Source organism: Borostomias antarcticus (assembly GCF_949987555.1).
Source record: "Borostomias antarcticus genome assembly, chromosome: 15".
NCBI lineage: Eukaryota > Metazoa > Chordata > Actinopteri > Stomiiformes > Stomiidae > Borostomias > Borostomias antarcticus.
The window spans coordinates 22,732,151-22,747,564 of record NC_140248.1 but is presented as its reverse complement, the minus strand read 5'-3'; the positions used below and the strand labels follow the sequence as shown (position 1 = coordinate 22,747,564).

General features: G+C 45.6%; 1 protein-coding gene across 1 annotated transcript; it reads right to left on the bottom strand.

Annotated features, from left to right (window-relative positions):
- Positions 1-1,616: 1,616 nt before the first annotated feature.
- On the bottom strand, positions 1,617-13,905 carry LOC311319008 (lysosomal proton-coupled steroid conjugate and bile acid symporter SLC46A3). The gene is made up of 6 exons (XM_084450442.1): positions 13,806-13,905; positions 12,965-13,176; positions 9,043-9,913; positions 7,860-7,943; positions 7,395-7,551; positions 1,617-2,250 (listed from the first exon to the last, which is right to left on the bottom strand). Exons 2-6 carry the CDS (start codon positions 13,151-13,153, stop codon positions 2,130-2,132), a joined length of 1,422 nt encoding a protein of 473 aa, XP_084306568.1. The 5' UTR covers positions 13,154-13,176; positions 13,806-13,905; the 3' UTR covers positions 1,617-2,129.
- Between the last annotated feature and the right edge of the window lie 1,509 nt (positions 13,906-15,414).

The window sequence follows — 15,414 nt, the reverse complement described above, 5'->3', positions numbered from 1 at the left end:
GGTTTGGTTGAAAACTTTTTTTTTTCTCACATTAAAATGAATCTCACTTCTTAACTGACTGAATTGAAATGGAATTTGACCCCACACATTGTACTTTTTATATATTTGGTAGAGTTTAGTAGAATATTCACACCCATAGAGAGGGTCATACTAAAAGTATGTGGGCTAGTTCAAACGTGTTTCTTACATTGAAACATCAGTACAGACACACGCACCCCAGAAAATGGAATGACAAAGTCCAACTCGGTTATAATAGCAATCAGCTCCCTAAAACAGAAGGTTCGAAATAACCTTCTTCAGAAATATACACACAATACAGAATCACTGTATTTCCATTTGTAAGGGTGCATTGTAACGATTCACCGATTCCAATCGATGCACCAGGCCAGCTGTTTTCGATACGACTGCACCAATTCAAATCCCTAATCTGGTCCATATTCATTAGAGAACTGGTCAAATAATCGATCCACAGTTTGGGATCCGTTTGTCACAAACTGGTTAAAAAAAAAAAAAAAAAAAAAAAGATATAGCCCTTGCAGATCAGATTATTAATGTGGCATACTATTGATAGTTTTCACCCATAAGGCCAACTTTTCGTACCAAAGATCCTTCTATCTTACTATAATTGAAGTATCTCCGTTTCGATTTTCTTGAGAACCAGGCACTGTATGAAGTTGAACTTGTATAAGTGCTAGGTCATACTATAGTGGTAGGAATCTCTGTATGTTTCTCTCTCTGCATCTCCATTTTCTCGAGAACCGGGCACTGGATGCTGAAATTCAGCGGGTTTATCGTTCAGGACACCAGGAAGTGCAGTGTCGAGTGTCAAGTTGTTTGGATGAGCGGTTCTGGAGAAAGCTGCAGAAAGCTGCAAGCAGCACTACCAGAGGCCTCACAATAAGCCCGTTCCCAACACGCACAATGTAACACATCACCTAGCAGCCAGGGGGCGCCGCCTACACATTTTAAACAGGCACTGCACGAGCCATACTGTACTGGCAGGACCGCTCTCTCCGCACCTCTCTCTATGTATGCATGTCTATCTGTATGTCGACTTTCTCGAGACCTGGGCACTGAATGAAGTTGACATTCGGCAGGTATATTGCTCAAGACACCAGGAAGTGTAGTGTCGAGTGTAAAGTTGTTTGGATGAGCGGTTCTCGAGACAGCTGCAAATATTGGCCTGTTCCCAGCAGGCACATGTTCAACTGGCACTAGGACCCAGGGAGGTGCAGCCAGAGGACACTGTGTCGAGCACAAATGCCACAGTGTCATAATACCCCTTTTTATAAACACTGTTGAGGTACTATATTGTGAGGATGTTTAGAAAGGCTAGCATTCTCACGTTACATCCCTGATCGTCTGTGTTGGCACAGAGAAACTCATTTTCAATTCATTCAATTAAAATGGCCTTATTCTGCTGTATTACATGGACTCCAGATATCTTAAAGTCGCACTGAAATAAAAAAAATATATCTATTTTTTATATAAAAAGCATTCTGTCCCATTTTGGTTCACATAATTGGTCATAGTGTTCACCTATTCAACGATATATGCCAAACAAATTTAAAAATTCTACTTTTGTTGTAATCTTATATCAAAGTATATAATTTCTTACTTCCTGGAAAACGGTAGGTCACGTGCAATGACGACAACAGGTACCTTAGATTTTAGGCCAATAATCTCACGACATCCACCCGTCAATCAACGCTATCCTTCTATCGAATCTGTCTAAAGTTCTTAAAACCCGTCCACTTGTCAATGTTCCAATCAAATTCCTCTAAACACATGTCCCACCCTCATAGCTTGTTTGCGTCGGAAATACGTCAAACTACGGAAGTTAGATGATCTCAAACGTCCGTTTCAGTGAGACTTTAAAGAGAGCCTAAAGAGAAGAGTAGGAACATCCTATATCCCTGCTATAAAACCTACTGTAACTACAAACAGATTCCCAACAGAAATTAAAAGTACCCCCACAGGCAGAATGAGTAGTACACAGTAGTATCCTGAGGTGATCAGCAGGAGTGTGTCGGTGACCTCCCGCTGACCCTGTGCATAGTCCGTCTCCGTGCTCAGGCCACTCAGTGGTTGTGTTGAGTGTGTGTTCTCCCGCGGCGGCTCCGCGGTGTTCAGGCCAGTGCGGGGTTGTTGTCCTCGTCATCCTCCAAGTCCTCGTCTCCTGGGATGAGGGCCTCCGTTGCCGGGTCCTTGGCCTCGCCCGTCTCCTCCAGGCCGAGCAGCGCCACCACCCTGGACACGCACGCGCACGCACGCGCACACACACGCGCACACACACACGCGCACACACACACACACGGTGAACACACCTTCCAGACGGATGCACACTCGCAACACCTGGAAAAGTCTGAACTTCAGAGAGTTCACACACTAAAACCTGTTATAGAGATGAGAGTTCACACACTAAAACCTGTTATAGAGATGAGAGTTCACACACTAAAACCTGTTATAGAGATGAGAGTTCACACACTAAAACCTGTTATAGAGATGAGAGTTCACACACTAAAACATGTTATAGAGATGAGAGTTCACACTAAAACCTGTTATAGAGATGAGAGTTCACACACTAAAACCTGTTATAGAGATGAGAGTTCACACACTAAAACCTGTTTTACAGTAGAGGTGAGAGAGTTCACACACTAAAACCTGTTCACACACTAAAACCTGTTATAGAGATGAGAGTTCACACACTAAAACCTGTTTTACAGTAGAGATGAGAGAGTTCACACACTAAAACCTGTTCACACACTAAAACCAAACATGGGCGGCCATTCACCTCCATTCGTGGGCGGATGTCTGTGCTTTCTGAGATTAAGGTCAGAGACATTATCCTTTACAGACGAGATGGGGACATAGTTTGATTAAAACCTAGAAAGACTACGCACAAGGAAGAGGTTATGACTGGCAGGCTGAGAAGAAGAGGTTGGAAACCATGTCATGTTCTGGACAAACTGGATCCCAGACCCAGACCAGATCTCTCAGAACCAGTGAGATGGATCCCAGACCCAGACCAGGCCTCTCCAGAACCAGTGAGATATCCCAGACCCAGACCAGGTCTCTCCAGAACCAGTGAGATATCCCAGACCCAGACCAGGTCTCTCCAGAACCAGTGACATGGATCCCAGACCCAGACCAGGCCTCTCCAGAACCAGTGAGATATCCCAGACCAGGCCTCTCCAGAACCAGTGAGATGGACCCCAGACCCAGACCAGGTCTCTCCAGAACCAGTGAGATGGACTCCTGGGGCAGTGAGAGGGATGCTTGTCAGCGCAGCTCCAGTACTCCAGAAAGCCAGGCGGGGGACGAGGGGGTGTCAGTCTACCCCCCGGAGATCTCTACTGCTCCCAACGCAACACCAACACATAGGGCCTTTTCCAATATGCGTACTTGTCCGTACTTGCGTCCTTGTGAACTTGTGAAACGTCATCAGTCGGAGCTCAAGTACTGTTCCAATTCAAAAGTACGCAAGTCCCAAGTCCGCATCAAATGCCAGGATGTGTTCTTGCTCCGCCCATTTTATGGAGGATGCAACGGAGCAGACTTGTGTGGACTTGAGACAGACAGATATCCCAGAAATCATTTTGAATCAAGCGGCTTTGCTAATGGTTGTTAGGGAAACACCATTGAAAATGCCTATCTAAATAATCTATCTAAACTAGTAGGCCTACAAACAGACGTTATTTGGATAAAATGGCCACATAATTGGTTTCAATTGTAATAATTATCCGCATGAAAAGCAATGAAAACGTAAAGATATTTACTTTAAAACAGTTTAAAAGGCTTTTCAAAATCCTAGCAATGGCGGCTGCCGTTGTCCACACAGAACAAGCCAAGAAGGTGACGTCATCAAGGACACTGCTGTTCCAACTGCTGAATGACTGAACTTGCATCCTCCCATCCTCGGAAGTTCATACTCTGATGCGAACTTCCCAAGTCCGGACTAGCAAGGACACAAGTCCGAACTTGGTAATGTAAAAGGCCCATAGTCAACATCTCAGGATGGACCCTAAAGGAGGCTGAAGTAGCAGTCCTTAACAAAGGCCTGTCTTATTCCCCCACTAACTCCACTGACTCCTTCAAACTCAAAGTTGACTGTTTTAAATTAATTTGTTCTCTGCATTTAACAAACCTTTTTTTCCCAGATCTAACATTTTGACCAATGGCAATAATAATTCTATGAGAAGGCCTACACCATCAATTATTCTAGAGACTACTCCTTTTAAAGGAAATGTCAGTTCCTTCCTTCCTCCAGTTTGAATCCAGCTATTGTCACCTGTAGCCAATTAGTGGAAAATGACATAGCCAGAATCTTACAGAACAAAGTTCCTGTTAAGACTTATTTGACTGTTAGAATATAAGAAGATATTATCTTTTGTTCTTCTGATAAGGTGGCTCAGTCATGGTTGAGTTTTGAACAGTATGATAAAGCGATAAGGTCACAGCTGGTACACGGTGTTATGCTATTGAGAAGGAAGAACTAATTTTGATCACCAAACATCCAGTTTATCCTGTATTTTACGGGTTGGCCAAGATTCATATATCAGTTAGTTAATGATCCCTGTTTATGTCCTGTGGTATCTAATATGGGCCGTGTGACTGAACATTCATTCTGATTAATTAAACAATATTTACCCACTCTACCATGTTGACACCACTGATGCCCTTAAAGTTACAGTATGCAATTTTTAAAGCCTGGATTATATGGTATTTAAAACGGGTACGTGGCAAACATCAAAAACATGCCGAAGTGCGCATCCGGTTGAATAGAAATACAAAAGTCACACGATCGCACCCCAGTAAATACTAGACTTAAAATGTGTTGAGAAAGTGAGGGTCTTTATCAAGCCACCATCATGCTCAGTAGAGTATGAGTGTGAGTACCCTGCTCCGTGTGACTGGGCTGAACCAATCAGGCAGCATCGTGCTCACCTCCACCTGACCCAGCACTTTAACTCCTACAGTACTGATCAACACAGAGCATGACCTTACATGCACCTGCCCGCGTCTCTCTTCCTTCAGCTAGAACCAGCTGAGAACAATGGCTCTCTTATAGGAGAGCCGCTGGAGGGCAGGGTGGACATGAGGGCTCTTCACCTCCCTGTGTGTGTCAGCGCTGGCATGACGAGGGCTCTTCACCTCCCTGTGTGTGTCAGCGCTGGCGTGACGAGGGCTGCTTCTCCTGTTGCCCTGGCCCTGCGCCCGAGGCAACGCCCACAGAGCACCACTCTGCCTGGTTCCTTTGAAAATGAAAATGGATCCCAGACCTGGGTCAGCTTAAGTAACTGATCACAGGATTTCAGGCGTAAATCTATGCTGTACACCACATTAGACTCACCAGTCACACGTCAAAGCAAGGATTCCATTGAATCCATGGGACATCTTACACTGTGGCGCCAAGTCCTATGACACACATCAACAGCTACTGCAAAAAGCTCTCATGACCACTGATTCAACCCCGCAAATCACAGATAAAGACTACAGTACATAAAGGCTAGGGCAACAGTTCACATTCACAACATACTGCTGATAAAGTAGATTATGGTTCTGGTCATCTTTCCAGCTTTAAGTAGATTATAAGGAAATACAGATCTACAGGCAACTACAAGATAAAAACGGGGTAGTCAGCGGTGTGTGTGAGAGGTCCAGTCTAGGGACAGGAGAGCAGTGTGTTGGTGAGGAGGTTGAACATCTGACATGCCAGATGGTTCGCTCCGCAGAAGCATTGTTTGGAAAAGCGCAGGCAGGTGATTGGATGAACCGTCTGTCTATCACAGGTAAATCAAACTCTTACCGAAGCCAGTCGGGAGAAGAATGAAAACATCTTTACCATCAAGAAAAACCTTCAGTGCCGTTCTTTGCTCTCCAGTTCAGATATAACTGATGCTATAGCAGCATCCACGCTAACCTCTTTAGGAGCCGCCATTGTTGTTTTAACAAACAGTTGCTTCTCGCTGTCGTCACACCTACACCACACCCGGCGTAGCTGCTGGTATTTCCTCATGGAACGCTGACTAGCCATATCGTTTTCTGATGAGGCACAAATAGATCTAATGAGAGAGTGTCCAGACTGATCTGTGCGAGAAACAGAACGTGAGCTGGCGAGATCAGGATGGCCTCATGACGCTAGAGGCTGAGGAAAAGCAGAGCTAGGGGATGATCTTAGTCCTGGCTCTAGGAACCATTAAAAGCTCAGTGCCAGAGGACCTGAGGGACCTACTAGGTGTATATTTTAAAAGCATGTCTGTATATGTATTTAGGTGCTTTATTATGTATTGATTTATAGACTAATAAAATAATCTTAAAATCTATTCTAAAACTGACAGGTAACCAGTGTAGTGATTTTAAAACTGGTGTGATGTGAGCCCTCGTTCTGGTCTTTGTAAGAACACATGCTGCAGCGTTTTGAATCAGTTGGAGTTGACTCATCACTTTTTTCGGTAGGCCAGACAGGAGAGGGTTACAATAGTCCAACCTGCTAGTGATAAAAGCATGCATTAGTCCTTCAGTATCAGTCTGGGAGGGGAACGTTTTCACCTTGGCAATGTTTCACAATTGATAAGGTCCTTCTTACATTCTTTACATGGGCCTCAAAGATCAGGTCAAAGGTCAGAGTCCAGCATGACACCTAGAATTCTTGCCAGGAATTTGGTATTCAGTGACGGTGTTTATAAGTGCACCGATGGTCTCCCTCTTTCAGCTTTTTCACCAATGATCGATACTTCAGTTCTGTCCTGGTTTAACTGGAGGAAGTTCTGTGCCGTCCACACATTTATGTCAGCGATACATTCTATCAAACGGTCAACTGAGCTGTAGTCGAGGGGTCTCACAGAAATGTAGAGCTGGGTGTCGTCATGGTAACTAATGTTGTTCCTTCTCATGACATCACCTAAGGGTAACACGTACAGAGTGAAAAGGGCCCTAGAGTTGATCCTTGTGGGACCCCATGTCATCTCAGTGTTCTTTGAGCTGTGGTCACCAAGGGCGACGAAGAACTCCCAGCCAGTCAAGGACTGGAGCGGAGAGGCTGACCCAGCTCTCAAGTCTTCTAACACGGATGACAGACTTACCCAGCAGTGATATGGGGATGACAGACTTACCCCACCAGAGCTATAGGGATGACAGACTTACCCCACCAGAGCTATGAGGATGACAGACTTACCCCACCAGAGCTATGGGGATGACAGACTTACCCCACCAGAGCTATGGGGATGACAGACTTACCCCACCAGAGCTATAGGGATGACAGACTTACCCCACCAGAGCTATGGGGATGACAGACTTACCCCACCAGAGCTATAGGGAGGACAGACTTACCCCACCAGAGCTATGGGGATGACAGACTTACCCCACCAGAGCTATAGGGATGACAGACTTACCCCACCAGAGCTATAGGGATGACACAGAGCCCAGCCGCCAGCAGGAAGCAGAAGCCAGGGTACCAGGACACAGTGGCAGCGTAGAGGCTGCTGAACAATGCGTAGGCAATATTCCCACTCAGGCTGTCCAGACAGGCCACACACGCAAACAGAGCTCCTGCACATGGGGGGGGGGGAGGGCATAGGAGCACACACACAGGGAGGAGGAAGAAGAGAGGGAGCATTGTCAAACAAATGAGTACAGGTTTAGGTATATCTGCAGAACTTAGCATTCCAGGTGTGAGGACTTATGCTTAACTGAACACAACAATACAGATATCCAGTGTTTTCCCCCCCACGTTTTCTGAAGTGGCTCTTTAAGAATGGAGAGGTTTAGAGAGGAGCTCCTCGGTCACAGCTCTCTCCGCTGGAGAAGAGTGATGCTCTCTGGGTGAGAGCGCAGAGCTGACTCACCGACCCACTCACCCTGCTCTGTCTTTAAGACGATCTTTGACATCATGGAGCGCAGGACAGGATAGGGCATGACGGCCAGGAGTCGAGGAATCCTCACTAGGAAGAACAAACACGGGGATGCATCACACTGTCGACTGCGTGCCCTAAAATAGCTTGATTGGGTCTTTATAAAAGGGTCATTGTGCCATCTTGCTCTTGTAGCCAGGGACGTGCACAGATAGACACGAGGTGGTGCTAGAGCACCTGCCCTTTGCCCTCTGGACAAGGCAAGTGCCCTTTTGAAAGTGTTTTATTTAAAATATATTTTTTTTTTTAACAGTGTAGGCCTACTGTATGTGGCCCATGGTGACAATAATAATGCCCCAAAATGCATTGTAATTTTGCCAGCCACCCCCCCCCCCCCCACACACACACACCCGTGCCCCTCCCCTCCCTCTCTTCCTTTGTCAACGGTAAACGCAAAAAGCGGACACAAACGGAGGCGCGCTGCAGCAGCACTGCACACAGCACACACATCTCCTCTCTGCCCTTTCCCCATCCAGAGTGCCCGAGTGATGACCGCTAACCAGCCAGGGAACACATAAACCAAACAAGTGTATTGTTTGCCCCCTAAGCCTCAGTTGCCAAACTATAACTTGTCTCTGTTGTGAAGTAAGTCTCATACAGCGCCAAACAGCTGAGCATAAATTAGCCGACTGCCCACCTGCTTAACAAGCTAGACGCTAGTCATAATCAATTAATGGATTTAACGTAATGATGACCACCACACGACCAGTGTGGGTAGATTATGTAGTAATCTTAAACCAGTCTCACGCCCCCCACCAATGAGTCATAATTCAATAAAGTAACACAATAATAGATTGGCCAGTGATTATAAATATGGTATCTTAGTAGCCAGTGAGATAGTCTGCTAACAAATCCTCATATGAAACAGCTATTACATTATCATCATTGTTATATTATAATAATTGTTATATAAATTAGCAGTTTTCCACAGTGTGTCACAGAGCTGGGTTTTGACTTTGTCACTATACTGTAGCTACATTGTTGTCTTTTACTTTTGTACTGTATGTATATATTTTGTACACTTCTATGTACTATATTCTTAACTCTGATCTATTCTGTACCTTCTTGCTGCTGCAACGCCCCAAATTCCCCCCTGGGGATTATTGAAGTTCATCTTATCTCATCTTACCCAGGAACATCATGAGCGTGGTCTTGGTGAAGGCCGCCAGGATCAGGCCCGCCACGACGGAGAGGATCCCCGTGAGGACGATGACCAGGTCGGGGACGCCGCAGCGCGACAGCGCCCACACGCCCACGAAGCTGACGAGGAACACGGTGGTAGACAGAGCAGAGCCGTAGCCAATCAGGATCTCGCTCCAGCACAGAGGCTCTTTCAACTCGTACAGCGTGAGCATGGAGAACCCGCCCCCGCTGGCGAAGCCGAAGGTGTTGAAGATGAGGAGGAAGAGGACGAGGAGGATGTTGCGCCTCCGGCTGGCCCCTGCGAACAGCTGGTAGACCCCATAGGCGAACTGGTGCACGCCCGTCTTGCGAGGGGACCCGTCGTCAGGGGGCCTCTTCTTGACCGTCTCCGCCAGGACGAAGATGGCGTAGAGCAAGCAGAGGCACTGGCACAGCGCGGAGGTCAGGAAGGGCCAGTTGAAGCCCGCCGCTCGGAGGAAGTACCCCGTGGAGAGGGAGGCCACGCCCGACAGCAGGCCGATCACCATGTCCACCCCGGCCAGGCGCAGCGTCTTCTGACGGCCGTCCTCACACAGGTCGGCCACGTAGGAGAAGCAGCCGGCCAGCAGCGTCCCCATGCCGCCGAACAGCGCGCTGACAAACGACGACGCCATCAGCAGGTACAGGTTGAGCTGGAAGAAGGACACGGCGAGGAAGGAGAGGGTGTAGATGAGGGAGCCGATCAGGGGCATGATGATGGTGATCTTGCGTCCACGGTGGTCGCTGTAGGAGACCAGGATGAGGGTGACGGCGAGGGAGGGGATCATGGAGAAGAGCTCGGTGTAGAGGGAGAACATAGACGTCGCCTTCTGTACCTCCTGGAAAAACAACAACAACACACAACTTAAAGCTGCATTCGTTGATTTTATTTACCACTAGATGGCAGTAAGGGACTAGCACAAACTTGTTTACAAACGAAAGGCTAAAACACATGGCCAGAGCCATGGAGCAAAGGCCCGGGTCAGCTATTGACAACACAGACAGAAATGCTGGTATAAATGGACTGCACTTATATAGCGCTTTTCCACCTTAGCGGCACTCAAAGCGCTTTACAATGGCCTCTCATTCACCCATTCACACACACATTCACACACCAATGGCAGTAGCTGCCATGCAAGGTGCTAACCTGCTCATTGGGAGCAATTTGGGGTTAGGTGTCTTGCTCAAGGACATTTCGACATGTGGACAGTCGGAGCTGGGATTCGAACCACTGACCCTTCGAACGACCCGCTCTACCAACTGAGCTACAGCCGCTCAGACAACAACAAACAGGCCACCAGTATGGATGAGTCTTTGAAGTAGGACACTATTAGGACGCTATGGCTCAATGAAACAATCTGATATCAGATGGTTTTAATTCGTTTTTACAATGTAAATGAAATCAATGATTGCAGCTTTAACCTGGGAGCCAGAGTGTATTTACTGAAATTTACTGAGAAACTCTGACAGAAAAGAAGCCTAAAATATTCTTGTACATAGCCATAGATACGCAACCCTACCCACACTGATATCAGGTCATATTGAGTGGTTATGAACGGAGACCTCAGTGGCCTTGTGGTTAGAGTGTTCGCCCTGAGATTGGGAGGCTGTGGGTTCGATCCCCGGCTGAGTCATACCAAAGACTATAAAAATGGTACCCAATGCTGATGTTGTACATAACGGGTTAGATTGGGGGTAAGTAGGGTCACAAAATTCCAGGAATATTCAAAGTTGAAAACTTTCCATGGGAATAAACAGTAATAAACTAGGAATGTTGGGGTTATTTATACCAACTGCATTTACCTTGTCAAACAAAGACATAAATATAAACATATTGTTTTGTCATAGCAGACATGCAAGCAAACATTTCTAATACACAAATTTAAAAAATTACATTTTTGATGACTTTATTGGATTCTACAGCCCTCTTGGTGTGCAGGATGCTAGGAATTAGCTGTGCAAGTAATGGAAGAATGCACTGCAAGTCATGGAGAAATGCAGTGCAGAGTTGAATTTCTACTGAGTTTGCATTAAATAGGGTTGTTTTAACCAAGATCATGCTGCAAGATCTAGGATTTCATTATGTTTTTTTCCCAACTAGGCTACATCTAAGTTCCCTGTTCTAGGGGTCTGCAGTGGTGCGGTGGACTAATGCATCGTGTTCCGGTGCAGCTGCCCACCAGGGACCGGTGGTCTCGCCAGATCAGTATGGCCGGAACCAGAGGGAGGGGCCTATTGGGCCGCCGCTCCCCGAGGGTGGTTAGTTTCTACTCATCTTGAAGGTTTGTCGCACAACAGCAACCCTGTCTGATGTGGTAATTACGGCTGCGAGCTGAGACAGTCAAGGAGTCTCTCCCCTTCACATCACCAACCAGCCAGGCTGTGTGACCAATACTCAACAGTTAGTAGGGGTAACTGGACACTAGGTCAGGGTCAATAGGCTATCAAGTTGTATGAAAATGGGATAAAATCCTAAAATAAATGTATAAATTAAATTTAAAAGTTGTTGAAAAAAAGCTGTTATAGGCTACAAAAAAAGGTCAAAATTTCCAAAATTCTGTGGAAATTTTCTGTAATTTTACCGGAAATTAATTCCGGAAATGTTCCGCCCCTTTGTAACCCTAGAGGTACAGTATGTCCCTGGTCTCACGCTCAGGAATCAGGAGAAAGACTCCTGCCCAATGGGCCACTAGGCTACAAGGCTACTTCTATGAATGGAGACACTGAGATAAACAAAACTATTACAAATAACAGCAGAATCAGTTTAACACACAGGGTAATGGGTCAGTGATGAGGACTAGGACACTGCTCCAGTGACAAGGGCTAACCAACGTGCTCTGAACGCAACAAGGAACTGTGACACACATCACACAGCACACCACCTCCGCTGGATAGCATCTGGTTTCATTACATGGCATGTCAAGAAAGAGGAAGTAAAAATAGAAAACACATGATGCATTGTTTTAAGATTGGATGTGAAGATAGAAACGAGTGCTTCCCCTAGGATTCTTCTCAGGGGTGTGGGTAGACCCACAGAAACTGCTAGTGTTGTCGCAGGGCGGGCATGTCAAGGATACATGGTATCGACAGAGCCATCATACATGTAGACGCTCACTGTAAGGTGTTTATCGGTGCATTTCTCTACACTGAGCTGAAATTAAACGAGTGCACATAACTTAGGTAAATACAGTATTCATTTGCAAAAAAATAAAAACATATTACTAGAAAAAATATAATTTCCTGCAGAAAATGTGTATGAATGCTGAACAGCTGAAAAGAAACCGCAAAAGCATTGCTGAAAATGCATAGCCTAAATGGGAAAAAATGTTTATTTAGCAGTGTGTGTGTGGCATACTGGCTCCAGTATGACTTATTTTGACCACCAAGCCTACTGTAAAATGACCGTGGTATCACCAAGGCCCACATGCTTGAAGCCAAACCTGATTAATGATTAGTTTATAGAATAACCTAATTGAATCATGAGTGGCAGAACTGTATGTAGCTGTGGTATGCTTCCAATTAGTCTCTTCCAATAGGAAGATTTGGCTTCTAGCATATTATCAATACCTGCTTGTCCTCTCATGCTGCAGACTGGATCGTAGATCGTAGTGTTTATAGCACCACAGATGACTCTGATCCTAGATCCTAACCCTAACCCTGTACCATGTTGCATAATATTATTATTATCAAGACACTGTTCACTCATGACTAAATGTGTGGTGAGCACAGTTAATGCTGACATGCATAGTTGTGTAACATCCATGTTTTTCAGTCACATCTACAGCTGATTTCTGCTCAGTGTTCCTGGAAAGCATGCAGAACACATAAAACTATTTTTTACATCAGTCAAGGACACATGAATGTGCCATATAGACTGCAAACAGACCAACCTCGTGGTGGCTGGAGTGGTTGCTGCCATTGGTAGCACATCTGTTGATGGGGTCGTTGGCGGGGTAGCTGGTGTTGGTCAGCTCCTGCCACAGTCTCCGGTAGGTGTACTGCTGCACCAGAGGGTACACCAGGAACGTGGCGAAGGCATAGAAGGCAAGGAGCGGCTCCACCAAGAAGAGGCCCTTCATCTTAAGGACCGACAAACAACTCCCTGAAATCAATCAATAAGGGAAGAGCGTTTTGACCACGGGTTTGACCCACGTCTAGTTTCTAGTTAAACATACAATTAATGTCTGATGTTTCTTTTCTTTTTTTTAAATTATCTGAAATATCCCCAATGTGATAAGTACTTGCACTTGGTCTGATTATGTTTTTAATGTATTTTACTGGAATATAATCTATGCAAATTATTGTAAAAGTAGGGAAAAAGTAGGAAAACAGGCTTCTACATAAAGTGCATCAATGTCGTCATTTATTTTCAATTCAAGAAGTACTACAACAATCCTCCCTCCTAAGCACTTATTGTATTGTATTGTATTGTATTGCACTGTACTTAAGATTGCTATTCTTGCACTTTGCCTTCAGCACTAGATTATGCTCTTAGTCACTTGTTTTAGAAAGAAGATGCACTTGTGAGTTCTGGCAAGTAGTAGTACATCGGCTTTTCATACGTTAAATGCAATTATTGTTAGTCGCTTTGGATAAAATCGTCTGCTAAATGACTGTAATGTAGCCTAAATGTAATGTAATTCGTAACAGACCCGGCTCACTAGTATTGACCTTATGTGTCTTACTGGTCGGTGCTAAACTGTAGCAACGGGGAAGCCTAGATACACTTACCTTTCAGACTGACATAACTCCAGGTATGGCATTAATCTGTTGTTCATAGAAAGTCTCTCTTGTTTATACAACGATCGTACCATGTCTACCTCTGGGTTTATGCAACTGTGAGCAGACGCACCGAGGCGGCGCACCAATCACTGACCGTCTGCACCCCAATCCCGCCCCTAGATGGATGTGATAGGATAACATTGACAAGTAGGGCGTACCTTCACTGGAGTACGGTAGAACATTTTGTACCACCGTATACCCTTTTCTGGTGTCCACAGTTAATCACATATTTACTCCAAAAAGAAATCAACATGTATTAAACAAGAGAGAACAAAACACGGGGCCATAAATAACGCTTCTGGATAGCATGCACGTTTTACACATAATGTATTGTATATTACATTAATTACGGTAAAGCCAAGAGGGTTGCGTCGGAATGTACCACCGAGGTAGGAGGGGGGTCGGAATGTACCACCCAGGTGGGAGGGGATTACTGTTATCACTCGGGTCCTGAAAACCCGGCGGGGGGAAATACGGTAAGATGTCTCAGCTTTCCCGATGATTTGTGGAATAACTGACACTGGATATAACATATCCACGATAGCCTCGTTTTAATAATATCGTTGTAAGTCAAGCACTCAACGTCGACGACCGTTGCTATCAACCTAGCTCACGTTAGCCTGGTCTATCTAGAGCTAGCATCGTTAGCAGCACGGTCAGTGGTGCAGACGAGGAAATGGCTAGCCCGTTAGCTAGCTGCCACTAGCTATTCTCATTGTTGACGAGTAAGGTGTCAGTGATAATAGTGCTATACTAGCTACCTTGCTATATAACGTTAGCTAACGTTAACGTTAGGAAAGTCAACTGTCGGTAATGACAGTAGATAACTAACGTTAATTAAACAAACATCTATTAGTAATAGCAATAGTAGTAATAGCTGTAATGATAACTAGCCAGCTAACGTTAGCTAGTCAATCTAAGTTAATTAGCCAACTGCCAAAATATACATATAAAACCTAGTTAGGCTCTCAAGAGGTGAGACACCTGTTCCCACATTCATTCGATGAATGAGCTGACCCATCAGTGTCTTACCCATCAGAACCCATCAGAACCCATCAGTGTCTCACCCATCAGTGTCTTCCCCATCAGTGTCTGACCCATCAGTGTCTGACCCATCAGTGTCTTACCCATCAGAACCCATCAGAACCCATCAGTGTCTCACCCATCAGTGTCTTACCCATCAGTGTCTTACCCATCAGTGTCTTACCCTTCAGTGTCTTACCCATCAGTGTCTGACCCATCAGTGTCTTCCCCATCAGTGTCTGACCCATCAGTGTCTGACCCATCAGTGTCTTACCCATCAGTGTCTTACCCATCAGAACCCATCAGAACCCATCAGTGTCTCACCCATCAGTGTCTTACCCATCAGTGTCTCACCCATCAGTGTCTTACCCATCAGTGTCTTACCCATCAGTGTCTGACCCATCAGTGTCTTCCCCATCAGTGTCTGACCCATCAGTGTCTGACCCATCAGTGTCTTACCCATCAGTGTCTTCCCCATCAGTGTCTGACCCATCAGTGTCTGACCCATCAGTGTCTCACCCATCAGTGTCTTACC

Coding starts and splice junctions, on each gene's coding strand:
- LOC311319008 (XM_084450442.1), bottom strand. CDS start 13,153: ATGAAGGGCCTCTTCTTGGTGGAGCCGCTCCTTGCCTTCTATGCCTTC. Junction 7,944..9,042: donor CACGCTCATGATGTTCCTGG/GTAAGATGAGAT, acceptor TGTTCTTCCTAG/TGAGGATTCCTCGACTCCTG. Junction 2,251..7,394: donor ATCCCTATAGCTCTGGTGGG/GTAAGTCTGTCA, acceptor GTGCGTGTCCAG/GGTGGTGGCGCTGCTCGGCC.